Here is a 27,223-nt window from a genome sequence, read left to right as displayed (position 1 = left end):
TTGGTCTCTTGTCCCAGACTTGAGGTTTAAAAAAATTGGATACAGATACTTATATATGGATATCAAATATAATATATTGTTCAAGTTGTTTCTTTGTGAAAAACATCTTAATGTTTTGGATTCTGAGAATAACATGTCTCAGAACATGTTATTCCATGTCTGAAAAGGAGATTAAGGAAGACAAAATACAGAAAATGAAGAAGGAAGTCAAAATCACAGTCAGTCTAAAGTCCATAAGATAGTGACATTAAAGTTTTGAAGAACATCGTTACAAACATTTTTCTGTATATGCCTACAAATAAATAGGTACATATTTACGTTGGTACTTACACATGCAGTCAGCTTGCAAATTCTGAGTTTGCCACCCTTTCTTTACGTCAGCTGTATGTTGTGGACTTCTTACCCTGAAAATAGATGCACCATGATATAGCTGTATAGTAGGCATGTTGTGCTAAAACTTACGTAAACACTCCCCTGTCAACAGACTTTAATGTTTTGTTTTCAAGTTTAGACATTTTGCTAAACTTCCCTCTAGAAAGATCATACCAATATATACTCCCAGCAATAGGGCATGCCACTTTTTTATGAAATACAGGTATTGTCGTTTAGGCATCCTGCATTTTTAAAAATCTTGACTTCAACAGAATTCTTTTGTTGTGCTTGAAACCCTGAAGTGTTAGATAGGCATTTAGCTTAAACCCAAATGTTGGCCCATCGTTTAAAGCTTATATGTCCACTTCCATCACACACCCAGAATTTTGTCTTTTAAGAAATCAAAAAAGATCAGGGATTTGTTTGTTAATAGGTTTGCATGAGCAGGGGTCTTCCCATAAAGCTACATTACTGGTTATAGAGTATTTGGTAGTGGTGAGGGTTAGGCAGTAAAGCAAACAATTCTTAATATTGAAATGAGATCACAGAGGGGCTTCTCACCCTTCACACCGTGTGATCTAATACTCAGAAGTGTCAGAATCTCAAATATCTGGATTGTAAGTGTTCTACTTTGGCATTTACCTGTTATATCAAATCCCCAGACTCTGGCCACATGAGAAGTGTTATTCTTTCAGTTATTTTGTAGAATTGTCTGAAACTAGTTTAATGAAATACTTGAATAAGTAAATGACTTTAATAGGGCCTTAAAATTGGTTATCACTCAGGCACTTGGGTGGCTCCGCGGTTCAGCATCTGCCTTCGGCTCAGATCCTACATCGGGCTCCCTGCTCCGCGAGGAGTCTGCTTCTCCCTCTTCCTTTGCCCCTCCACCCTGCCCTCTCGCTTTCACTCTCAAATAAATAAATAAAATCTTTTTTTTAAAAGATTATGGTTTCACTCCTTTTCCAACTTGAGAACTGAAACTGGAGTGATTTCTTAACATTACTGACTGCAGTCATAGGGGAGGGTTCTACTTTCCACCACAGCTTCTTGAAAGCAGGCTGTCAAATTTTCCCATTGAAATGATAGTATACTTGGAAAGTTGTAGTCATGACCAAGAATCAGCATCAAGTAGACCAGGCCTGTACATTAAAAGCAAAGATAAAATAGCTTTAAAAAGGATAATAGATGTGAATCGGTGTTTCAGATCTAGGTCTATAAATACAGATAATGGACCTCTAAATTCAACGTGGTTGTCCTCACCTCTAAAATTACATTTATGTGTGAGTGCACGTATGACATATATACGCACACAATATGTAATGTATATAAATACTAATCCTGTTTTACAGGACCTTTGTTATCATTCTTCTCAGGACTGTTTAGGCTCATCCCTATTTTCGATTCGAACCTATAGTGTGTGGAAACAGAGCTACACATAGTTTTATTGATTATTACTCTCAAAGTAGCCATCTTGGAATTTATTTCAGAAATCACAAAGGATTGTAATCCAGTTTTAAATCCGTTCATCCTTTTATCTTCTTTGCTCTCTTTCTCTCAGTGCCAAGGCCAATTTTGCAGGGGAGGGAAGTATAAAAAGACAGTTAGCCTTCAAGATATCATGGGGAGATCAGAACCCAGGCTTTGCCTTGGTTATGTCCTTGGTATTTCCAGGGTTAGGGAAGGTTTACCCAAGAGGTCTGTGTGTGGCTCTTTTACCTGCAGAAGTTTTAAAGTATTAGCTCCTGAAATGAACTCCCTCATCTGCCCCACCCCCAGCAGGGGCCTGCAGTCCCCACTCAGGTGAGGCTCTGATACAGCGATAAGTGCATTGAAAATGACCCTCCCTATAATTTTTTTAAGTGAGAAGCATCTTTAATGACTGGTGGTTATATATATGTGTTTTCTCCAGCCTAGTGGTGAGAGGGTGGATTTAACAATTGCTAGGCCGGGGAAATCCCAGCCTGGTAACCCTGTCCAAGACGCAGGAGCTCAGAGTACCAGCCTTCACCATGCACAGCCGCTGTACCACAACAGACCCAGCTCACACAAGGTAAGGCCTTGAGTTTGCATGTTTTCATTCATCTGCCCTCAGGGAATCCTTGTTACAAACTGGTAAGATTTAAATGAGGGCTGTTACTCTGTTGGAAAAGGTGAACACAGGTGTTTGGGGGTGTGGAATGTGTGTTTGGCTACCTTGAGGGTCCCTGTACAGTCTGTTCCTCAGCCAGTAGGGGTGGTTTCTTAGTAAGAAGGTCCCTCTGCCAGATTGATGAGAAGTGTTTGATCTTCTAGAAAGACTTCTTTGTTTGTTCCTGCTTGAAAGTGGGATTTATCTTGGTTTGCTCATTCAGTTGTAACAGGAGGTTATGTAACTGAAAAAAAGACAATGACCAACCAATCCATACTTAGCGGTTGGGCAGGTTGCCTACAACAACAGAATTCTCTATGTGAATTTGAAGCATAAATCATACTTTCTAATAGGTACATGCAAAACACATAAAGCATTTCTTTTTATGTTACAGTTTATAGGAATACTACCCTAGATTGTTTTAAATTCCCATATGTTGAGCTTTTTGCTGCATCTTTCATATTTCAGTGCTTTTATAATATATTCCTGGGTCATTTATCTGTGCCAGAAATTCTGATGCTGTCTCACTTTGGATGCAGAAATCAGTAGAAATAAAAAAACAGTGACACTTTACTGTGTTCTCAGTATTATTTACTTCATTTGATCTTTCATTTGAACTCAACTTCTAGTAGGCCAGAATTTTTAAAACGATGCTATTTACCAACTGTGTGAAAAATCACACATCGGAAACTTCCTATAGTTTTTTTGTTCGTTTGTTTGTTTGTTTTTACTTCCTATAGTTTTTAAGTAGACCAGTAAATAAGTTTTTATTTAGCAAAGCAATTTAATTTTACTTAAGGAGAAACACATGACTTGAGAAACACATGTTTAAGCTAAACACGTGTTTAGCTTAAAGTGGCTTCTTAATGTAAGTACAATTTGACAGAATAACTCTGTAATGTCACAGGAGCCCAAGAAAGCATCATTTAAAGGCACAAGTATTTTTGGCCCATCAGGTTTATCTGGTTTTCTGAGCTGAAGTATAGACTTGTCACTGGTCTTTGGTCAGTTAAAACTTTTAAGAAATTATAAGCACAAACTTATTCTTATTTTTGAACAGAAAACAAAATGTGTGAAGCGAACCTATAATTTTGCTTTCACAATGATGACTACAAAAAGCAGTTATTGTTTCGAAAAGGAATTTGAATAGGAGTTGTTCATATCGCTGGTCCTTGCTTTACAAGTTACATATATATACATATTCCTAAAGAATCATAATTAAGGCAAAAGTTGGTAACTAAATCCATGAATTCTACAGAAAGTTGAAATATGGGTGCTCAAAGACAACACTACAATTTTAAGACTGTTTTAAGAACTACCTAACCGGGGCGCCTGGGTGGCTCAGTGGGTTAAGCCGCTGCCTTTGGCTCAGGTCATGATCTCAGGGTCCTGGGATCGAGTCCCACATCAGGCTCTCTGCTCAGCAGGGAGCCTGCTTCCTCCTCTCTCTCTCTGCCTGCCTCTCTGCCTACTTGTGATCTCTCTCTGTCGAATAAATAAAGTCTTTAAAAAAATACTCCTTATTTAAAGAACTACCTAACCATTTCAGCATTCATATAGAGGACTATTTATGTCCTTTTGTTTGTTTGGGGCACATATATTTTTCTTTTTACTAGTTCCTATTCCTTAATTTTAAGTGTTGGTGTTTTAAATAGCAATGCTGAATTCGTACTCTAGGTGCTCTGTAAACCTGATTGTTAGAACAGCCACATGAAATGTAACTTAAGCATTAATTTAGCAATTTACCATTAACATACAGCATTTGTGATGTCAAATCCTAATTTAAAAAAATAAAGGTCTCCTAGGGAAAACAAATACAAATTATCAAAACAACCTGTTCAGAGGATAATCATTGTTAAAAATTAAAGCACACATTACTCTATTACTAAGCCCCTGCATAGCCCCTGCTTGGAAACATTCATACAGTGTTAAGCCCTTAGAAGTTTCCATGAAGTATACCAAGAGTAATCTGTGAAGTTTGGCTAAAATGCATACATCTCAGCCATATAGAGGAATAAAGCAACCACCTCTAATTGACTTGATACCTGACAGACACAAGCATTGAAGTCAGTGTGCTCCCAGCTGAGTTTACCTGGATTGTCTTCATAATAATGTGGATCTTGCCCAGTTTTGAAGGATGAGAACATAGATGTCATATGCTACAATACCACCTGTAGACATTTACAGATTTTCTATGAGGTCAAAATTCTAGGAACTCTAGGCTATTTAAGTAGCAAAATCTACACTTTACTTTTGTACTATTCTGTCACCATTTCTTTCAAAGAATAGAGGAGAGAGAGAGAAATAAAATTAATTAGCTTGTCTTCAGAATCTTAAAACTCAAATGCATTATTTACTTTTGTAGAATTGGCCTTATTTTGACTTCCATATGTCAACAGTCCTGAGTTTTTTCTGTTCCATACATAGTCATATGAAAATACAGCAGTCAACAGTCTGACATTGTGATCCCCAGTGTTCGGTGTCATGTTTGTACCATGAAGAACTGTGTATTATTTCTACAGTAACTGATTTTAACAGTGACTTTATAATTGCCATGGTATTTTTTCCTTCAGTCTCCTTACTTTACTTCAGCTATGTATTATTTATTTTCCAATAAATTTTCTTCTCATGTGTTAGGATCTTACCCAGTGTATTACATGCCAAGAAAAACACATTACTGTAAAGAAGGAACCACATGAGACCCTGGCAATGACAGTGGCGGGGGACAGAGGAAGCAAGAGTGGTGAACTGCCCATCTTTGTAACCAGTGTGCCAGCTCATGGCTGTCTGGCACGTGATGGCCACATCAAAAGAGGTAAGATAGGGAGGGCTGGGAACAGTGAAACTGTTCCCATCTTCTCCCTGCATGCAACTCATGTTTGAACAAAATAACAAATATTCCCCAAATTTTCTATTAAATATGATTTTTTAAAAATCTTTTAAAATGTCCCTTCCATATATAAGTGTAAAACCTCTCTCTAAGGTTAGAAAAATGCCTAATGGGAAGGAAAATTGCTGCAGTTTGATGATGTTTCTGGGGTTTTTTTTAAGATTTTATTTATTTATTTGACAGACAGAGATTACAAGTAGGCAGAGAGCTGGGGGGGGGGGGGAAGCAGGCTTCCGGCTGAGCAGAGCCCGATGCAGGCTCGATCCTAGGACCCTGGAATCATGACCTGAGCTATAGGCAGAGGCTTTAACCCACTGAGCCAACCAGGAGCCCTTTCCGTTATTTTCTAATGTTTTTTTAGATCATTGGATTATTTTATGTTGGAAAAGTCCCTCTAAAAAATAGAACACTCATCTTTTCCTTCCTAACCTTTTATATAATCCTTGTTGCCCTTTTTTTTTTATTATTAAATTACTTGGCAGGGAAAAAAGCACATTTTTTTCTTCCTTATTACTGTCTTAAGCAAAAGATGCTCAAATCACAAGTTTCATTTCTTTGTGTAGACCCAAGGATCTCTTCTCTTTAAGTATTTTGATACATTCATGCTGAGCAAACTCTGTAGGACTATCTTTATCTATAAAACTATCTAACTCTAAAACAGGATATGTTAAAAATTCATTTCTAAGAGCAAAAGATCAAATAATTTTTGAACAGGAAAGAACTATAGAAATCACTGAAGCCCAAAGAAGAGAAATGAACATGCCCAGGTCCTACACATTAGCATAATGAGGTCTAATGACTTGGACTTCCAGTCGAATCACAGTGCCTCAAGCCACATTTTTTCCTATATATGATGAAATTATCTTAAAGTTTTGAGTTGTTATGGAATGTTTTCCATGAATTGGATTTTCCCCTTGATATCGTAAGAATGACAGAGATGTGAAAAAATTACAAATAACAGAATGTATAGGGAAGATAATGACTTGGTAGCTCATCTTATTTTTCTTGTTTATTCCTTTGGACAGGTGATATATTGCTGAATATCAATGGCATTGATTTGACCAATTGAAGTCACAGTGAGGCCATGGCTATGCTAAAAGCCAGCGCCGTGTCCCCTGCTGTTGTCCTGAAAGCACTTGAGGTCCAGATTGTCGAGGAGGCAGCCCAGGCCCCTTCAGCGAGAATGAGTATGACTCTAGCTGGTCCCCGTCATAGGTCATGTGGCTTGGGCTTCCAAGGTACTGACAGCGTTTCAGCAGTTTCATGGAATAATCGTAGTGACATTTCTCAGTATGGAACACAGTTAATTCATTCGTCCAGGTTGTGAGGGGGAAGGTCCTGTCCTGGTCAGAGATGAAAGTGGCAATGGCATATCAAGTTATAGAAGAAAAGGGTATTTTTTTCCTTCGGTTATTATATTTTAAAAGATAAATTTAAGGGGCATCTAGGTGGCTCAGTCAGTTAAGCATCCAACTCTGATCTCAGCTCAGGTCTTGATCTCTGGGCCATGAGTTTGTAAAAAAGATTTTTTTTTAATTTTTTAAAAATTAAAACATTCTTAAAAAATAAACCATTTACCTTATTAAAGGTAAATTTAATAGTAAGAACTAAGCTAAAAAGACTTGGTGTATCTGTTTATAAAAATGAATAAAGCCATTCTGTCCATTACTATTAACAAGGTTCTCAAGTGGACCAGCCATGAGATTTGGATGTTCATGCTCTTGCTTTAGAAAAGCTGTCATTTACCACCACGTGTACATGCTGAGACTTCATGTGCATTTTTCACCAGAAAAAAACAGGTCAAAGTGTGGGGCCTTTTGAGAAGCTTTTCTAAAACCCCTTTCTTAATCTTGTTAACTCTCTCTAAAAAGGCAGGATGTCAAAACTCAGTTTTTACTGGACATGAGAGACTCTTTCAGCCAAACCACTGGTGTCCGAGAGTAGGTCTTCTCACCACCTTCAGGACTGTAACCCACCAGGACATTCTGTAGTTGGTCATTGTCTGGTCATAAAAGTGTTTCAGCTCCTGATAAGTGTTGTATATACTTTGGTATTGAAGTTGGAAGAATGTGTATTACTGTCTTTGTTTCTAGATCACTTTAGAGGAATCCTAAACCTGAACTATGAGGAAACATTCTGATTCTGAGCCAAGTAGGAAAATGACTGATTTTTTTAATTAAAAATAAAAAGGAGGAATGCCAGTTTCTGAGACATCTAGTTTCATTTGGATGTAATTTGTAATAACTAGCATTTTTATAGTGCTATATAATATATATATATATATAGTATAAAAGTATTAAAAGTAATTTCACATAATAGCAGAAAAAGTCAGGATGAATGGAATTCATCTGTCTACCATCTAACTAACTGACTTGTCCTTATGGTAGTGAAAAAGACCAAAAAGGCCTGAAACAGTAACAGAATTCATATCTCAGGGCCCTGTAGGCATAGATTAGAATGGTTGCTATGAAACCATGGCCATTCTACCTAATGGTGAGGGGTCAGCCAGCAGAGGGAACTCATTTATCCTCTGGAGTACTCTGCCTGATACACTGACCTGTCACTTGAAACCCAGCATGTCAGAAAGGCCCCGTCCCACACCAGTGGGGAAAAGTGGTCTCCTCAGCGATGCAGGAGCTGAGCGTGTGCACACCACTGCTGGTGGCCAGGCCGTGCTGGCCCTCCTTTAGTTCTTGTTACCTCGTGTTCCGGGCCAGCTCTGCAGTCAGCTCTTTACCACTTGTGTTCAGAGCATTTTCAGGTGAATCACGAAGAACAATGATATTTCAGATGAACAGTACACGGGATAATGAAATCTATTTGGGGGGTCTGCCTGTATCGAAAGAGTGTCTATCAGTCCAAGGTCACTATTCTGTGGACTCCTGGGGGTCGTGTGTTGTGTGCAGACCGGTGTACACAACCAGGTATTAGGAGGGCCACTGCTCTGTGGGTACCGGCGGCTCTTTCCAGCACATCGCAAAACACACAGGGTAGCAGCTCTGCTCTTTCTCAAAAGGGAGGGTCTTTCTCTACAGTTGGCTGGCGGTGTACCAGACAAAACAGTTATTTGTTTTGTGTTGTGCTGTTTCGTTGTTTGTTTTGGCAGAAGATTCAGAATAACGAAAATAACCTATATGGTCTCTAAAAAAGTTTGAAAAGTGGGGAATCACTCTTATGTTCTGCAGACACACACAGAAGGCCATGTTGTAGGATTCCAGGCAGAGGAAAATCCAAGTCGAGCTAAAGTGGCTGAGACAGAGAGAAGAGCAGCGGTTGCAGGGACTGGGGGGAGGGACAGAGCAGTGAGAGATGAGGAGCGCGGCTGTTTCTGTGATGGAAACGTCGTAGAATGACATGGTTGTGCAACACTCTGGATGGACCTAATGAGACCTCCATATCCCACTGCAAAGGATGTGAGTAAAATTTTATGTAAACTCAAATTCTATTTTATTTAATAAATAAATCTATGAAGTAATTATAGAGGTGAACACAGAACACAAATATGATAAAGCAGGAAATGACAGGGGAGGGGGAGCCATGCTCTGGAGCTGCAGCCAGCACGAGCTGCTGCTCGGGGACCGAGCCTGCTTGCTCCACAGAGGCAGGTGGTGGCAGCTCGGGGACCAAGCCTGCTTTCTCCACGGAGGCAGGGGCAGCAGCTCGGGGGCAGGACCCTGCTGGTCATCCAGGAAAGGCAAAAGGCCAGGTGGCTCTTCTGTCGCAGAGAAGTGAACGAGGGCCCTGACGACCATCTGCCCTGGCCCCAATGTGGTGGGGGGGGTCACTGGTCTTCCTGACCCATGGTGAGCTGCCGCAGCAGGGATGGTGGGGACCAGCTCAGGCCCCAGAGGGGCAGCGGGTGCCAGAGTGGCTGCTGGAACGACTTCCTGAGGCACATCCTGATCTTGCTGTGGGGCCGGTGCTGTAGCTTCAAGAAGAGAAAGCATCATTAGCTTGATTGACTTCCCTTTTGCCTTTCCCTTTCCCCACCACTCAGCGTGGCCTGCGTTCAAGACCCAGCCCCTGGAAGGTGTCCCCAACGGAAGCCCATGGGGACAGGGATCTGAGACAACTCACTCTCCTCGGCCCAACTACAATCTACAGAGTCTTCCTCAGGGTGGCCCACCCTGCCTCCTCCTCAGTCCCACATCAGTCACCCCCAGTCCTCCTCACCCCCAGCCTCTGGCTCCGTGGCCTTTCTGGGAGCGTGTTGCCTTTCTGGAAGCAGAAGCTGGGCACAGCGCTGCAGGTCCGAGCCCGGCACAATGACCTGCATGTAGGCCAGCAGCGCATGCAAGCTGGGAAACTCTGGAGGCTGCACAAAATCCCCTGGATACTTTTCCACCCAGGTGTTAAGGATGGCATAGGCGGCCCTGGGGACAGACATGGAGGCAGAGAAGTCAGAGGTCAGGGTACCCATCCAAACCAAAATCCCAGGGAACCCATGTGGGAACCTGGGCCCCTGGGCTTCCAGCTCCTGTCCGAGACCAGTTGGACTCCTTGTCCACCTGCGACCTGGCAGTCCTGCCCGAGACAGGCCTGCTCCCACACCACAGGCTGGCCAAAAGCCGCTAGGAGTGGGAGTCCTTGATCAATGGGGTGAGCATTTCTGGACTTCTTAGGGGAGCTGGACACACTCCTCATTCTGTCTCCTTGCCAACGAGCCACTTGAATTCAACTGCATGTGCCCAGGGAGGGGTGGTGTCTGGCCTCTTAATTACCCTCCCTGCTCTCTTGCCTCTGCTCCATGAAGATCCAACAGAGGACGGAACAAAGGGACTCTGTCTCTAGCAAGGCCTTCACAAGAACCTCCGCATACCTCCACCGTTACCTCCTCTGCCCATTCACTAGGTGCCATGAGAGTGGGTCTGTTTCCACTGAAACTTATCTCCCACAGGGTGTGGGATGCTTGCTCCCTGAGCTCTACTGGGTCACCACTCTCCCCGAGCCCCCTCTGAGCACCCAGTGTGTAGGTGCAACAGACTGCTGTGGGATGGCTCCTAAATCCTGCCTTATGCATCCCAGAATTGGGGTAGAGAGAGGGCTGGGAGGGGGCAGGGATGGAGCATGACCCTCTCAGGGGTTGAAGCTGTCCTCCATCCCCCTCTGCTCTCCCACAGTGCTCACACACCTACACCAGCTCCCCAAGGCACCTTCCCAGTTTCCAGTAGAAGCTCTCAGACATTTACCATAAAGCAAGAATAACGAGGTGAGTGTGAAGGTCTGGCAGCCCCTCTAACTCACAGTACCCTCTCTACCCTGGTGGAGAGTGAAGGCCCTCCTAAAGCAGCCAAAGCTTACTCACATGTTGCGCTGCTCCTGGGGTCCGCCAACCTCGCCATAGCTAGAATAAACGCATCCGAATCAGGAGGAGGCCAGGAGGCATCGCATGAGATGTCTGTGGATGTTGACTCTGACCGCCTGACCCTCGACTAGCCTGCAGCCCTGGGGTGCTCTCTGTTCTGTGCAGGGATCCCATCCAGCTCCTAGATAATCGCCTCCACCTACTGGGGCTTCCTGAATGCTTGCTGAATAAAAGGGCCCCAACCAGCCCATCACCGACATCTGAGTGGGCCTGGCCCCTGCTCACCCCCAAGGATGCTTGCTCTGGATTCACCCAGACACAGGCCCCAGAAGGAGTCTCAGATCTCCCTTTCAGTGGCAAAGGAGCCCAGCTCAAGATCATAGTGAGAGTCAGGGATGAGGCAGAGGCTTCATCATGAGGGGCACAGGAATGAGCAAAGAGCATGCCCACAGGCCCTCTAGCAGAATTTTCCACTGGCGCAGGCTCCCAGGTGTCCTTTCCCTACAAGACCCCACTGAGTCCCTATAATACCTCTGCCCCAGTTAGGAGCAAGGGAAACTTGGGGACCTGCCAAAGTCTCACAACCAGGAATTGGCCAAATCCCACAGAGCAGTTAGGGGCAGGGGAGGGTGCTCACCTTGCAAAGAGGAGGTCCAGCACCTCCTGGGTGGTGGCAAAGTGACGGTATGTGTCCAGAAAGATGTGGACACTGTAGATCTTGTCTGATGACGGCAGGCACCAGGTGATCTATTGCGGCCTACAGCTTGTCGGCCTGCTTGACCATCAGCACCGAGGTCTTCCTCCTCTTCCTGGTTGAACGATTTTTCCCCTGAGGTGAATCAGAAGAGACATGAGTCGGTGCTGTGGCCACCAAGAGGGTTGGGGCTTGGAGGGCAGAATGAGCCCCCAGATCTCAGGGAATTCTGCAAGAGGTGGGACAAGAGAGCCCAGAGTCCGAAAAAGAATCGGGTGACTCAGTGTCTCATTGGGTTCAGCCTAAGGCTCTTGGTTTTGCTTCAGGTCATGGTCTCCGTGTCCTGAGGCTGCGCTCCTCGTAGGGCTGTGTCCATAGGGCAGTGTCTGCTTGAGGATTCTGTCTCTCCCTCTGCTTCTCCCCACTCTCCCCCTGTCTCTCTCTCAAATCCATCAATCAGCCAATCAGTTAAGAAGCCTTTAAGGCAAAGAGAAAATGTTCTTGGTATCCATACAAAGAATTGAAAGAAATGACGTCTGAACTTGCTAGTATCTCGGGTCTCTTTGTGAGCGGAGTATGGATAGCACGTCCCTGCATGAGTGGCATGGATCCTGTGATTTCTGATAACATAGCCATTTTTCTTTAATTTTTCTGAAAGACTTGTTATTTATTTGACAGAGAGAGAGGTCACAAGTAGGCAGAGAGACAGCCAGACATAAAGGGGGAAGCAGGCTCCCTGCTGAGCAGAGGACCCCCCACCCCCCGAAGTGGGCCTCGATCCCATGACTGTGAGACCCAGGACCCATGACCTGAGCTGCAGGCAGAGGCTGAAACCCCTGAGCCACCCCGGCACCCAACATATCCCATTCTTGAGATGAGAACACAGAGATGTTTAAGGCGAGAGGGCTTAGGATAAGAAGGCATGGAGGCTGTAGGATGCAGCACTGTGCCTTGGCCAGAGAAGGGGATTACATCCAGTCCTGCCCCAGTAAAGGGCTCCATGGCTGTGATCAATGACTGGCCTTCCGGACTGCCGTGCAGTGCAGTGCAGTGAGGCCCCTGTTCCTTTTCCTTGGGGAGGGTCCCAACAATGTGTTCCATCAATACAAAAGCGCAGAGCAAGAGACAGAGTACCATGGGCCCCATGTCCCTTTGGATCAAAGTCTCCCAACTCACTCTTGCAAATGATCATTTGCAAGACTTGCAGAAGCTGAGGAAGGACTGTTGGGCCAATGGGGACACCTGGGAGCACGAGTTAGGAAAATGCCTAGGCCAGGGCAAAAGGAGTCTAGATCAACAGGATGAGACCTGGTCTAAAGTCTCTTTAATGATACTCCTATAAGTATGTGGACAATGGCTCTGCTTCTGTCCAAGGCGTGGGCAGGACCATGAGGGCCAGTTTGGGGAAGAGATGGGATGCAGATTCATGGGAGTACAGGACTCTAGGAGGCCAGGCTGGCTTCTAGAAAGTGGGGCCCTTGGTGCTGCATCGGCACCCCAGGGATCGGGTCTCCCCAGCACCTGCACTCACCCTGAGCCAGCACCAGACTCTGTTGGCCATGTGCAGCTTCTTGTCCTTCGAGAAAGGAGAGCAGGGGATCTCCTCGTTCACCTCCTGCACCATGTCCTCTGGAGCATTCTGTAAAGACAGTGCCCGGCAGCCAGGCAGGAGGCCTTAGAGCCCTGTCTGGAGGCCTTTGCTAGTCTTCAGACCCAGGGCGCTCCATTCCAGACACACCACAGCCCAGGTGGCAGACCCCTCCCCCAAGAAGAGAAACATGGCCCAGTTTCAGGGCCTTGGATGTGCTCTGGCACAGCTAAGAGCCACCTCAGGAATCCCCTGTGCACCCGGCCCACCATGACATTGGTGTGAACAAGAAGGGATCACCAGGGTATCCACTGTGCTCACCCTCCTCCAGCCCATGGGCGGGAACCCCCACATATCCCTCCTCCCCTCAAACTCCAGAGGAAGGGATGGGGCTTCCATAGGACGGTTCAGAGGGGTGGGCATCGCCTAGTTTCCTCAGTAGTAAGTACCTTATGGAGTCTCCCTCGAAATGTCCTGAGGCATTGGGGGCTGGTTTCAGCCAATGTCTGCAACATGGGAACAAGCCATTTTCCTGGGGTTTCTGATACCCAGAGCCCCGGAAACTAGGTACACAACAGGAAAACATCTTTCTGTGTCAGATATCCTGAGTCCAGTAACCCTGCTACCGGACTAGAATGTGGGTACCTGGTTGCAGGGGTTCCAAGTTCTGCAGGCCTTTGTGGTCAAGGCAGTGACATCACTGCCTTAGGTCCCCTACCGGGGCCCACTCCTGGTTAGACCCCTACATGAACAGTGCTCCCGTCTGCCATCTCCTCATCCCCCTTCTGCATGCAAGGGCACATCTTATCTGTACACAGTGACCCCAACACACCCCCCTCCACAGGCCCCCAGGGAAGGTCTGGGAGCAGCCAGGGCCCCAACTTGCAAACACACCTGGTTTCAGACACAAGTCTCTATTCTTACCTGGTTCGGACCCTAGATAAGCCATTGTGGTGACAGGGATGGTCCCTTCTCTGCAAAATATGGATGATTCCAGCATGTCTTTCTATCAGATGTCCACAGGCATAGGTCGGATAATAGCTATGATGTTAGAGGAGTGCTGTCACATGTAGGAAATACCTCCCACCCAATTTCCTCCCTCCTATAAACTTCTTGGAATCTGCTACTAATCAGATCCCACCCCACAGTCCCTCCTGGGGTGTGTGTGTTTGTGTTCACCAGCACACTCGCTCCTGTGTGCACACATGTGTTAATCGGTGCTCACATTCTGGAGTCCCAGAAGAGGACAGCCCCACTTACAGAGGGCTGGGTAATAGCTTCCCAAGGTCTTAGGCTTTGCATTTTCAATGCAAACCCTAAAGAACGGACTGGTGCCTTGGCCCTTGATGGTCAGAATGTACCATAACCCCTAGAGACCGCTTGTCCTGGGATGAAGGCCATTCCCTCCTTTCCAAAGGGTGTGATGTAGATAGGGGTCCATCCAGTGGGTTGCCATGACCCGGGATTCTCCTCAGACAAGAACCTGGGAACATGTCTCCTATCTAGGAGATCAATGGTCACCCTCAGCCTGATAACATTTCCAGGCCGACAGCCACTTCCTTCCAGAAAAACTTTTCCAGAGCCCCCAGTGAATGGCTAGGTTGCATCCAGGACCCCAACTTTGAGGACACTCAAAGAGCTTGGTTCAAGCCTGCTAAGCCTCCCTACCAGTCTGATTCTGGGCAAGGCCTGGACCCTTCAGGGATCTTCACAGTCTCCCTTTGGGGGCTCCATTGGTTCCCCAACTCCTCTGTAGACATGTTTGTGTGACCCCCCTCCCCTGAGTGTGGTCCGGACTTGGTGATTCACTTCCATATCACAGTACATGGCAACGTGACCCAAAGACCCTTCTGAGATTTCATTCCAAAAGCTCACTGGCCAGCCCCATGTTGACTCGGACCCATATTCTCTCTCTGATCTTCACACTGGAGCAGAAGCCCCTAGGTTGAACCATGACACAGACATATGCACATGGCCCAGCCCTGTGGGTCCACAGCAGACAGAAGAACTGGGAATTGGAAAGGCTTTCTTGGGTGAGTGCTTTGAGTTGAAACATGAACAAATTCCACGTGTATCATGGAGGAGATTGAGGTGGTAGCACCGTAGGCAGCAGAAAGAAGGAAGCACAGATGAAGTAGATGAACAATCTGTCTGGAATGGAGAGAGTGCAGAGTGAAACCTGTTTCATCAGACTACACTGGGTGACCTATCTTGATAACAAAAGTGCTTCTAACTCAGGGCGGGGGAGTTTAGTAAGATAGAGAATGGAGATAATGTGCTGCCTCTAAACTCGCTGTGGGAAATGGTCCTGCCTTTGTTCCATTCATTTTTCTTTTACATTTTCCCCTGAGAAAGAGGCCCGTTGCACTGAAGTACTTGTTTCTAGGACTCAAATTAAGCAAGTGGGTCTAAATAGCATGAAGAGAGGACTCTTGGTTCTTGCTTCACTGTGTAAGCTACATAGCATAACTTCCTCCCACACAGGACTGAGAGATTTGTTATTCTTCCTCAAAAGAAAATCATCATCTGAGAATTCAGTCTCCTTCAGTAGTTGTTTTCACTGAAGAGATTCACCTCCTTTTTGTCTATGTCTCATTCTCCAATCAAACTATGTTTAGTGATGACCAACACAGGGCCATAGAGTCTTAGTCTTCTCCCTGAAATCAGGGCAGCTCTTTAGGGCTCCCTCACCTTCAAAGATGCTTTCAGTGTTGGTGAGAGAATCTTCCACCCAGTATCTCCTTCTGATCAGTCGTTTATTCTACTGCTTTCCCCCAAACATTGATCACAGGAGTGTTCACCAAATAAATGACCTAAGCATGCATGTCCATCTCAGTACCTGCTTTGGGGAGAACATGTGATACTTTTCAAATGAATATCTTCTTGTTGATCAGCTATCACAGCGTGCATCAAAATAGATGCTTATTATTCTGGAATGTGTGTTTAAAGCTGATCCATATAGGATGGCATGGAGATCAATGCCGGGATTTATCTAACTGTACTGAAAATAAAAAGGCAAAAGTTTAAGTCTGCATGCTGGACCAGGCTCACCCTGACAGATATGAGAGATGAATAGTTACCAGATATATTTATCCCTACCTTACATCCTCCTAATGACTAAAATTAATTAACCCCACCAGTATGATGATTCATTATCTTGCTGGCTGATTCCACAGCACAAAGTGCATAAAATGCTCAGAAAACAGCTGTAACTTAAAATCCACTAGGACTTCCTCTTTCTTTGTACCTTAGTGGAAATGTTCCCCTTTTGGGAAATAGGAATCGAATTCTACAAAATACTGAGTTATGAGAATGGAACCATAAACTCTTCCAGTGAGTCATGGGAAGTGTTGGTAAAGTCGGATATTCTAGCTTCCGTCCCTTAGTTCTACATATCTGTACATACCTATTGCAAAAATAGGAGTGTATAATGGCAACTGATTTAGCATATATACAGCATTCTGGAAAAGGGTGACCATCTTGTCAGAACACTAACTTCAACCTGATACTTCAGCTATGCATTCACAAGGCTATCCCATCATTCTCTTTGGTTGGTCCATTAATTCTATGTTCTTTCTTCCACTTCATGTCAGGACATTTCATAATTATTTGTACTATTATCATGACCCTTAGGAAATTCTCATTCATATTGTCACATATTGAATATTTGAAATTATCTAGTATGTCTCACTTGAATATTCTCTTGAATCCACTTTAAACTTTAAACACTTGAACTTATAAACTTTTTTTGAGTTTCCAACAAACAAAAAACTCTCTCTGCTTACATCACAGAAAATGTATATCTTTGCTCAAATGCATGATACATCATTATGGGGTAATTCAAATTCATGAGAAGAACTATTTGAAGAGCTATGCTTAAATAACTACACTAGGGGCATCTGGGTGGCTCAGTCAGTTAAGTGACTGACTCTTGATTTTAGCTCAGCTTATGATGTCACAGTTGTGAGATGGAGCCCTACATCGGGCTCCACACTCAGCAAGGAATCTCCTTGAGGTTCTATCTCTCATTTTTTCTCTTTTTGCTCCTACCTCCACTTCCCCTCTCTCAAATAAATAAATTAAAAAAAAAATATATATATATATATATAACTACCCTAGAGGAAATTTATCTACACCTGGACCTGACTAACTGAAACAATTCTAGGCTTTGAATTGATACGAAAATGGATAGAACTTGTGGTTTATTGGAAAGAGATAATGTATTCTTATGTGGAAGAGATGTTAATGTTGGGGCCCAAAAATCAAACTACAGTTGTCAGCTCCCAAGATGGTCCCAATGATCTCTTCTTGGTATTTATGTAGTTCTGTGAGTAGTACCATCTCAAATTGTATCAGACACGTTGTATTCTATGAAACCAGTAGAGTATGGCAGAAATGGAGATGTGCAACTTCCAAGAGTCATATATAAAAATACCCTAACACCTTCTCTTGGATCATTCATTTTGATGAAAGGCACCTACTATGTCATGAGGATATTCAAGAATCTTACAGAGAACCTCATATGGTTAGGTATAACAACTCCTGACCACATATGGAACTAAATTTGCCAGGAAGTGTAAGTGAGTGATCACGGGGTGGATTTTCCAGTCCATGTTAAGCTTTCAGATTACTTCAACTCTGGCTAACATCTTGAATGCAATTTTCTGAAAGACCCCAATCCCAAACCACCTAGCTTAACCTTCAGTTTAGTGACCCTAATAAATAATAAATGAAATGATAAATGCTTGATATTTTAAGTTTTGGGGGTTTAGAATAATTTATTGTGCAGCAATAGATAACTGAAGTAGATGTGGAAGTTCTAAAAAGGCTGAGGATGTGGGAATACTGGAATGAATACAGTATATCTTTAGAGGATGCCCGTCACCTCCATCATCAGGAATACACTGGTGAGAGGTACACTACTTCTTAGCATCACTAAGAAATTTAGTACCATATCTTCTCTTGAGTCAAAGCTGGCAGTAGGTCACAAATATTGGCTTGTTCATATCCATGGATAATTATGCACCACTTTCCTCCTCTACCCCAAAAATAATAGCAGCCCAGTGTAGTTGCTTAAATGCCAAAAGACAGATGCTACAGTGATCATAGAGACTAGTGAGACTAGAGGAAAAGCCAAAACATCTTGATCCACAGGGAGTCTTGAAGACAATTAATAGAGCATAATACATCGAGGGACCGAAAATGACAACAACAACAACAAAAAAGCAATAAGATTTATTCTTAACATTTCTAACAGGGAAAAAACATATATAGAATCAGGAGGCTGACAGTAGTCACCCAAATAACAAATCAAGATCCCTTGCTCAGTTCCTGGACTCAACCCAATTTTTAGGTGCAATACTCATTAACTAAAGAGATCAGGTTCCTAGGAAGTACAAACCAGTAGCATTGTGATTAGTATTACTTCATTGTGTAAAACCTTCAAATACTTCTCCAACGTAATTTACCACCATTTACTTGAGGAATGTAAGCATCTTCTTGACACTTCTTCCCCATTAGAGTGGTGACTTATGCGGGGAGATAGGTAATAATGGTTTTGTGTCTAAAGTTTGGTTCATAGTGCTTGCATAGCATAAGTAGAATCACCAAGTGATGTAGGTAATTAAGGTTGATATACTTGTTAGTTGGAGTAACCTCCACATTGCAGTTATACATTGTATCAATTACAAATTGCTGATTACACAGAATGAGGAGCAAGGGGAGGCTAGGATATCCATGACCTCTGCAAGCATTATCATGGAAGGAGTAGAAAACCACTAAGTAGACAAAATGACTTGGTCAGTGGTCTTTGGTTTTTACCATTGGCCACTCTAGAACCAGCATGATTATCACACAAACAAGGTGCCAAAATTGTAAAAGTGAACCCTATGCATGAGCCCAAAAAGATGAACTCCTACTTTCCAATACTTACTTACTGCTTAATATTAAATTATCCAACAACAGAGAACAACAAGTACACTTGTACACTATTCTTTGGAAGACTACTTGATTACCCAATAAGTTAACTATATTGGTACCTTTCTATCCTGCAAAGTCCAGCAACTTATCCTCATCGGGAGAGATATTTATCTGTAGTAAGTGTCAAACTTCCTGTACAAAGATCCTCATTCAATACCACTATCTATATGCTCCCTGAAAAACTGATCCGCCAGCATGGAATCTGACACAACAAATCATCAGACCATTAGACCCTCCTCACAGTGAACTCCAGGATCCACCTGTGATATCACTTACCATACCATTCTGAAGCTTTTGGTCTCATAGCATGTTGGATTGGGCTTCTAATGGCATAACTCACATGCCACTTGGAGATAGAATCTGAAAGAGTGTGTTGGCATCCTTCATGGTGTAACCAAACATTAAATCAGACACCTGTATATGGAACAGTGTGTCTAATGAAAATAATACAAAACAAAACCAACAAACAGACAACAAACATTGGTTCAAGAACAAAGAGAAGGAAGCAGGAGTGGATTTATTTATTACCTCTCCCAAAAGCCAATTGGGAGATGTTTGTGTATGAAGTCCCTGTAACTCTGGGATATGAATGATTTGAGTTTTTAGTTTACGAACAGAAACCCTCTTGCCATAGGATGTAACAAGGATAACATTAAGATACAAACTATGGCTATTTTCAGGACTATTTAAATTTCTCAAGAGCAGGATCCAGCAGACAAGAATTAGAACCACTCTTTTGGTAAGGCAATTGACTCTGAGGAAGAAGAGGAGGGAAGACTGCTTATTTCAATGAGAGTAGTGAGGGATTCTTGTGGAACCCTGGTTATCCATTTTTCCATGTCTTGATACTCCCTTTTGCTATTGCTATTGTGAGTGAACCTATGTGGCAACTCTGCCCTGAGATATAGAATCCTTCAGTAAGTTATTTGGGCTTGCAGACTAGTCATAGATATGGCTGAAACATTCTGGCAACTTCACTGCAATATGAATCTCTTTCTTTTCTCAGTTTTTTCCACTCTTGTTTCTCAAGTTGTCAGACTGTCATTGTAGTTTGAAAGTTCTATCTGACATCTAATAATTTACTTTTTTAAACTACATCTTATGAGCACATCATCCCTCACTGGTCACTACTCTTCTGAATTCTTACAGGAAAACCTATCTAAAACTTTCTTTTCACAATTATCAACTATTGCTTCATAATTTTATATCCCTGACTTTTCATGCAAATATCCTCTCTGCAACTTGATTATAATATTAGTAAGGAAGGAAAAATGATACTCAAACTAGTTCCCTAGGTATAGTAGTTATGCAACTAATGATTTTTGATGTTGCTACTGAATTTATGCAGTGGTAGTATCATAGCCAAAGAGGTTTATCTGAAGTGTGATTATTGCTAATTGAAAGGAATATTATACATCATTACCTTGTCTTAACCACTAAAATCAAACTTCATTTGTGCCTGTGTTTATCCATATTGTAAAATACCAACTTTAATAGCATACCATGCATATGAAGTAAAAGTGGTACATTTGAAAATAGCATACATTATTAATTCCACAAGTATCATTCAGAAAGTTCTTGGTAATAAAATCAACTCATTAGCTATTTGCATTGAATGCAATATCATGAGCCATAAGAAAAATGAGATTAAACAGACATGGGGTAACATGCATCTACTCAAAAAGCTGTATGTTTTAATGACTGATGAAACACTTGGAAAATATATTTATACAAGGCAATAAATTAAATAACTTAGAGCTGGAACAAATAAGCACCTATATAATTATTTTGTCATTTATTTTCTTTTGGCAGATATCTACAAAATTAAAAACTTACCATGGTCATAATGCTGACATACATCCCAATATCATGTCCAATATTATGTCTCATGGGCAATCCATCAGCCAAGACCAAGGTCTTAATAATACATCTTGACCCATTTTACAAACGAAGACTTAACATTCATAACATATTAATGAAAAGGAGATAGACTTTCAAGCCAGATGAACTGAAACTTATTATATACTAATTTCATAACCTTGGTTAAGGCAAGTAAACTTTCTTAAGCACATAGTCATCATCTATAAGGTAATAGGAATGCCCATCTTAGACAGCTGGGTGAAAAATAAGTATAATGCTTCTGGCACGCAGCAAGCTCTTAAGTGATTATCATTTGTCTCTATTGCTCTTGTTAACCCAGCCATAAACAATAATGTAGAAATGATATTTATAGGACCTTACAAAAGTACATTCTTTAAGAAAGATCGACCTCTATCTTTAGGAAATTAAAGTCTGGGAAAAGATAATGTTAAATATATAATGATATGACACTTCCAACTTTTTTTTTTTGTAAACAATTCAAGTTTAAATGTCAAAGAAGAAAATTATTTGTCCCAGGTGTTTAGGACATAGCTTATAGTAAAATATAATTTTGTTCATACATGAAACTTTCAGACTTCTCACAAACCATGGATAAACTTCTATTAACATAGAACTAGTGGTACTTGATCTCTGGCTTTTTTTTTTTTTTTTAGAGAAAAAAAGTATAAACCACCTTTGTATGTTTTTTAGTAGAATGAGAAAGTTTACTAAAAATAATAATTTTTAAGTATTAGATGATAAAATAGAAAATATGTTTCAATTGAATTATGCATTTCACATTTTTCTTATTTAAATAAAATAGGTTTACAATTTTATAAGTTTATTACCATAAATAATACATCTAACATGAGGCAAGATTGGCTAAAAAAAAAAGCAGTGGAGGATTATCAAAACCACTGGCTCACAAAACCACAGCATATGTTCTGTGATGCCTCTTAGGAAAATGTTTCAAAGTGTTCTTGTTTGATTTATATATCATCTCTCTTTGGAGAAATGATGCCATTCTGCATATGTTTGTCTTTGCTTTAGTAATTTATGATTACAAAAAGAAAGTTTTGACTTGGAACAACAACAAATAAGTTAAAGCACATTTTCTGTGTCATGGCAGTTTTCTTTTATCTATTTGGAAGGTAGAATGACCTCGACAATAATAAGAGAAGTGGACAGTGTCACATTTCTAGAGGCTACAATGTTGGTAGGACATGCTCCTTTTGTAGGTATTGTGGATGGATCTGTTGCAGGCCCCTTTCCCAGCTTGAAGTATTGCCCTGGCTTTGGACTTCTTCACATGGCCTTCTCCCTCAGTGCATATCTGTGTATCCACACTCTCCCTTCTTAGAAGCACACAAGTCTTCCTGAATTAGGGGCCCAGTATACTCAAATATGACCTCATTCTAGCTAGTTACATCTCCAGGGACCCTATTTCCAAATAAGGTCATGCTCCCAGGTGCTGGGGTTTAGGACTGGAATAGTTTATATGCATAAACAAACACACACATACACACACAAACACGTGTGTGTGTATATGTATTCTTATATATATCTATGTGTATAGATAGAAAGGGAGGAAGGAATAGACAGGAAAAAGAAAATACACCTAGCGAGTTAGTAGACTTCCCCTTTAACATTTCAACAATGACCTTCAGAATGAATGACTGAAATTCTATTGAAATAAAAGACCTGGATAGGTGAGTGAAAAATAAACTCTACATAGGAGGATGCAGAGGCTAGTATAGATTTTGTGGAAAGAGGAAGGATGAAAAGGGCTAGACTGTACCCAAAGGAATCCTCAAAGGCTGCTTTTCTGAGGTCTTGAGAAGAGAATGGAAAGACACCAGATCCATGAACAGAGAAAGAAACCATTTCAGAACAAGGGATCCTTACAGAAAGACATGGCTATCCTCAAGGTGTCTGCCTGCGGTGAGAAAACTCACTGAGATCCACCACATTCAAGCCCATCCAACAAGGCTCCAGACACTTTTTGGAAAGCTTGTCTTTCTTTCATGGAGAGAGAATGAGTGAGAGAGAGCATGAGAGAGGAGAAGGTCAGTGGGAGAAGCCAACTCCCCAAGGAGCTGGGAGCCCGAGGCGGGACGAGATCCTGCCAGTCTGGGGTCATGACCTGAGCCCAAGGCAGTCTCTGAACTAACCGAGCCATGCAGGCGCCCGTCTCCAGAAATGGGTCAACAACAGCCAAGAAGCGGCACCCTCAGTGAAGTGCCCAACTCTGGGTTCTAGCTCAGGGGGTGATCTCAGGCTCTTGAGATTGAGCCCTGAGGTTAGCTCTGGGCTCAGGGCAGAGTCCACTAGGTCTCTCTTCGGGTCCTGCCCTTCCCCCTCCCCCATCAAGAGTGCTCTTGCCCTGAAACAAACTAGGGAAAGCCTTCACAGAAATAAACAATGGTTGAGAGGGGGAGGGGTGGGGAGAGAAGCAACTGGCCCCAGGCGGAGAGGGAGGTGCCCGAGATGCTGCCGGCACTACCAGGGCTGGGCTCCCTCAGCAGCCACCCTCCTCCTCTCTGTCTGTCCAAGGAAGGAAGAAAACCTTCCAGTAAATCATCAAACAACCCTCCTGATTCTTGTCATTCATTAGGACCCCATGCGTCAACATTTGATTTTTACTTCTTGAATGAAAGGAATTGTTTGTTTGATAGACGCATTTGACAGAAAGACAGAGACAGTGAGAGAGGGAGCCCAATTGGAGAGGGAGTCCAAGCAGTGCAAGTGGGAGAGGGAGACACAGGCTTCCTGCTGAGCAGAGAGCCCCAGGCAGGGCTTGATCCCAAGACCCTGGCATCAGGACCCCAGCAGAAAGCAGCCACCCAGGTGCCCCACTCCATGATTAAAACCGTTTTTCACGATTCAGTCCCTTGCATTAGGCAACACGCTTTGAGGTCCTCCTCCACTGGGTTAACACTAACCCAGAGGTTGTGTTTTCCTTGGCACTTTTGTGATCGGTGAGCATTTTAGGAATCTTCATGTGTTTCTTGGCTGATGATTTTCTCCTTGGCATATTTCTGTGCAAGGATTTTCATTATTTTGAAGGTACCTACCTATCCTTCTTGATTCCTAGTTATCCTATCTCGAGTTGTATACAGTTCTTAGGTGATATCTCCATACAACATTTCATAGTTTTTGTCTTGTCCTTTGCTGGGCAAGATTTTGTGTTTGGAACCTTGGATTCGTAGAGTCCAAATTCCCAACCCTTCTTGGGCTTCCCGTTTTTGGTGGTGTGCTCCACTCATCTCTGCCACCTCCCCCAGATCCTCAAAAGGCTTTCCTATTGTATCTTCCAGACAACTTATGATGTCTTCTTTCGTATGCAGGCTCCATCAGTCTGGAATAGCGTTCAGACCTCTTATGTTCCAAGTGGATATTCACGTCGTTGAGCACCACTTGGTCAAAGTCTGCCCGTTCGTCTTGGTCTGTTTCCTCGGGTCATTTCAAGAGTCCTTTTGTAAGAAAGCCTATCCCATCAGATTCTCCTCTCACTCTCTTTCTCCCTCACTCTTGCTCTCGCTTATTTCTTCAGATTTGCTGGGGAATGACGAGCCCTTTTCGTGTCCATGGCAATAGGAGAACTGGCTTATCCATGGACACAGGCTCTTGCTAGATCAGAAACTGGATTGCATTGAATCCCTCCATCCAGTTGGGGTCCATTGAAACTGTACACTACCGTTCATCCAATCTCTGTACATGTTCTCTTCACCTAGGTAACCTATGAACCTATTGGACATCCCATGGATTGAGATCCTAAATTCCCCTCAGTCATCTTGGATGGTATTCTGGGTGGAGCCTTGCTGGGTAGAGACGGTATAAAATTTTTGGAGAGACGAAGTCCTCCTTTTGGTGTTCTCATCAATAGGATTTTCAAGCTTTGTTCGTATGTCCCAGGAGTCCAATGAATTTTCCTGAATTTTTAACTTCTATCTGATGACTTGGAGGCATTTACTTCCTGATTCTCATACTTTGTCATCCATTCTCTTAGAATATCTTTCTATACACATTTCACGCTTTGTTTATTATCCAGTTGTTGTACCTTCAGTGTTTCCTCCGTCCCTTCTTATACTCGCTATGATGTCCCCTTCTAGGATGGTAGAAGTCTTGTTCAATTTTAGGTGTTCAATACTACCGAATTTTGTTTCTGCCTTCGTGAGCTGGTTCTGTACCTCCTCGAAGCAGCACATTGTTCTGTGTGGATGTGGGTATTGATGCGATCTAACCAATTTCATCTTTTCATTAGAGTAGAAAAACCATTGACATTTCATGAAATGACTGAGCCCCTCAAATGATGCCCATTGTCTTGCATTTTCATTGCTTCATCACTTTTTAGATCCGCATTTATTTATTTATTATTTTATTTCAATTATTTTTTAAATAAACATAGAGTATATTTTTATCCCCAGGGGTACAGGTCTGTGATTCACCAGGTTTACCCAACTCAAAACCCTCATAGATCCCTTTTTAAAAATCCCTGTTTTTTTCTATAAATGTTTTTATTTATGTTTTTATCATTTTTTTCTTTTGTTTTTAATTTTTATTTCAGCATACCTGTGTTCCTTGTTTTTACACCACACCCAGTGCTCCATGCAATCCAGGCCCTCTCTAATACCCACCACCTGTTTCCCCCATCCTCGCAGACCTCGCCCCTTCAAACCCCTCAGATTGATTTTCAGAGTCCTTAGTCTTTCATGTTTCACCTCCCCTACCAATGTATTTAACTTACATTCTTAATTTTAAATTTTCATTTGTATTTTCAAGTTTCAATTGAATTAAATATATTTAATTTAAATTCATTTACATTTAATTTAATTTTTTTTTCTTTTAAATGCTGATACATGCTGTCAGCCACCAAATCTCTGTTCACATAAACTACATACAAATTGAGAACAAGGAATGTAGACTTACAAAGAAGAACCATTTCGCTTTTCTAGGTCCTTCTTTTGAAAGATAGAAGATTTACTTTCCCAAGAAGAAACAAACTCAGAAGGAAAGCGTGGGACCGAAGTCACCTTCATCAGCATATAAACAGATACTCAAACCAAAAACATTGTAAACTGCAAAAAGATGCCAACTGTTTTTAACAAAATGGCAGACGACTTTAGGTAAGAATAACTTTCTTGGAAATTGAGGAGGTAGAGATGGTCACATTGTTCAGGAGGCACCAAAAGGAATAGAATAACATTCTATTGAAAGGAAAGAAGACTGAGATTCTGAACAAAAATGTTTTATTAGGTAAAAAATAAATAAAAATCTATATGTATATATACATATATATACATATACACATGTGTGTGTGTGTGTTTGTTGTGTGTTTATGCATAGAAACTATCCCAGTCCTAAACCCCAGCACCTGGGAGCATGACCTTATTTGAAAAAAGGGTCCCTGGTGATGTAACTAGCTAGGATGAGGTCATATTTGTATAGACTGGGCCCCTAATTCAGGAGGATGTGTGGCCTTCTAAGAAGGGAGACTGCGGAAACACAGATATGCACTGAGGGAGAAGGCCATGTGAAGAATTCCAAAGCCAGGGCAATACTGCAACCTGGGAAAGGGGCCTGGAACAGATCCTTCCATAATACCTATAAAAGGAGCATGTCTTACCAACAGGGTAGTCTCTAGAACTGTAATCCTGTCCACTTGTGTTGTTTGAGCATCTAGGCTTGTGGTATCTTGTAATAGCACCCCTTCAAAACTAATCCAAAACTTGTTAGGGGAAATGAAACCAACCAGAAGCCCATGGGAAATTGGAAAAGAAATAAACTAATCTATCAATAGATATATAGATGTAGATATGTCTATATCTACATCTATATATCTAACTCTTTAAAACATTGAAAAGGAATGCACATTTGTGAATAAACCTGTTTAAAAGAAAACAAACAAACAAACAAACAAAAACTGAGCCCCAGGATTCACTCGGCTTTTCACCTTGAGGAGTTCTGGATGGTGGGGGGAGGGAGGAGATTCCAAGGAAATGATGGGAGTCTCCCTGCTGTGAGGAAAGAGAGATTGGAATTCAGGAAGGCTGGAGTGATGAAAAGGCCATGGGTTCCAGAGAGAAGCACGTCAAATAGAAAACAAGCTCTTGGAAATACACACTGGAGTCCTCTTGAGTCCTCGCTCCACAGGAAGCAGTGTGTGTCAAAGAAAATGCTCCAGGTTGTAACAGAGAGTCAAGGCAACGGAACAAGATGGTTGCCAAGACTCCTACAAGACTAGAGGTCATTGGAGGGAAGAGTTCTTCTGGCTAAGTCAGAATATTCAGTAGAGACACCGTAAGGAGCATGCATTTGGAGCAGGATGAAATGATCCCTCAAAGAAAGCTGACTCTACAGATTCCCTAAACAAGGAGGAGAACAATTGTATAAAGGGTCAGAAT

General features: G+C 42.4%; 1 protein-coding gene across 2 annotated transcripts in view; it reads left to right on the top strand.

The window, feature by feature from the left end:
- LOC101683581 (nucleoporin p58/p45-like) overlaps positions 1–26,070 on the top strand; it is a 57,548-nt gene extending 31,478 nt beyond the window's left edge. The window contains exons 7-9 of one of the 2 annotated variants that reach the window (XM_045080642.1): positions 2,285–2,425; positions 5,141–5,318; positions 25,775–26,070. In XM_045080642.1, coding sequence (XP_044936577.1) covers positions 2,285–2,425; positions 5,141–5,318; positions 25,775–25,794 — 339 coding nt within the window. In that variant the 3' untranslated portion in view covers positions 25,795–26,070. Of the gene's footprint in view, positions 1–2,284; positions 2,426–5,140; positions 5,319–6,418; positions 7,595–25,774 lie in introns of those variants that run through there. The other variant, XM_045080641.1, reaches the window with a different exon arrangement.
- The last annotated feature ends 1,153 nt before the right edge of the window (positions 26,071–27,223 follow it).

Source organism: Mustela putorius, unplaced genomic scaffold (genome assembly GCF_011764305.1).
Source record: "Mustela putorius furo isolate JIRA1106 unplaced genomic scaffold, ASM1176430v1.1 tig00000485_pilon_pilon_pilon, whole genome shotgun sequence".
NCBI lineage: Eukaryota > Metazoa > Chordata > Mammalia > Carnivora > Mustelidae > Mustela > Mustela putorius.
The sequence above is the reverse complement of the archived record's forward strand: the minus strand, read 5'-3'. Positions and strand labels throughout refer to the sequence as shown.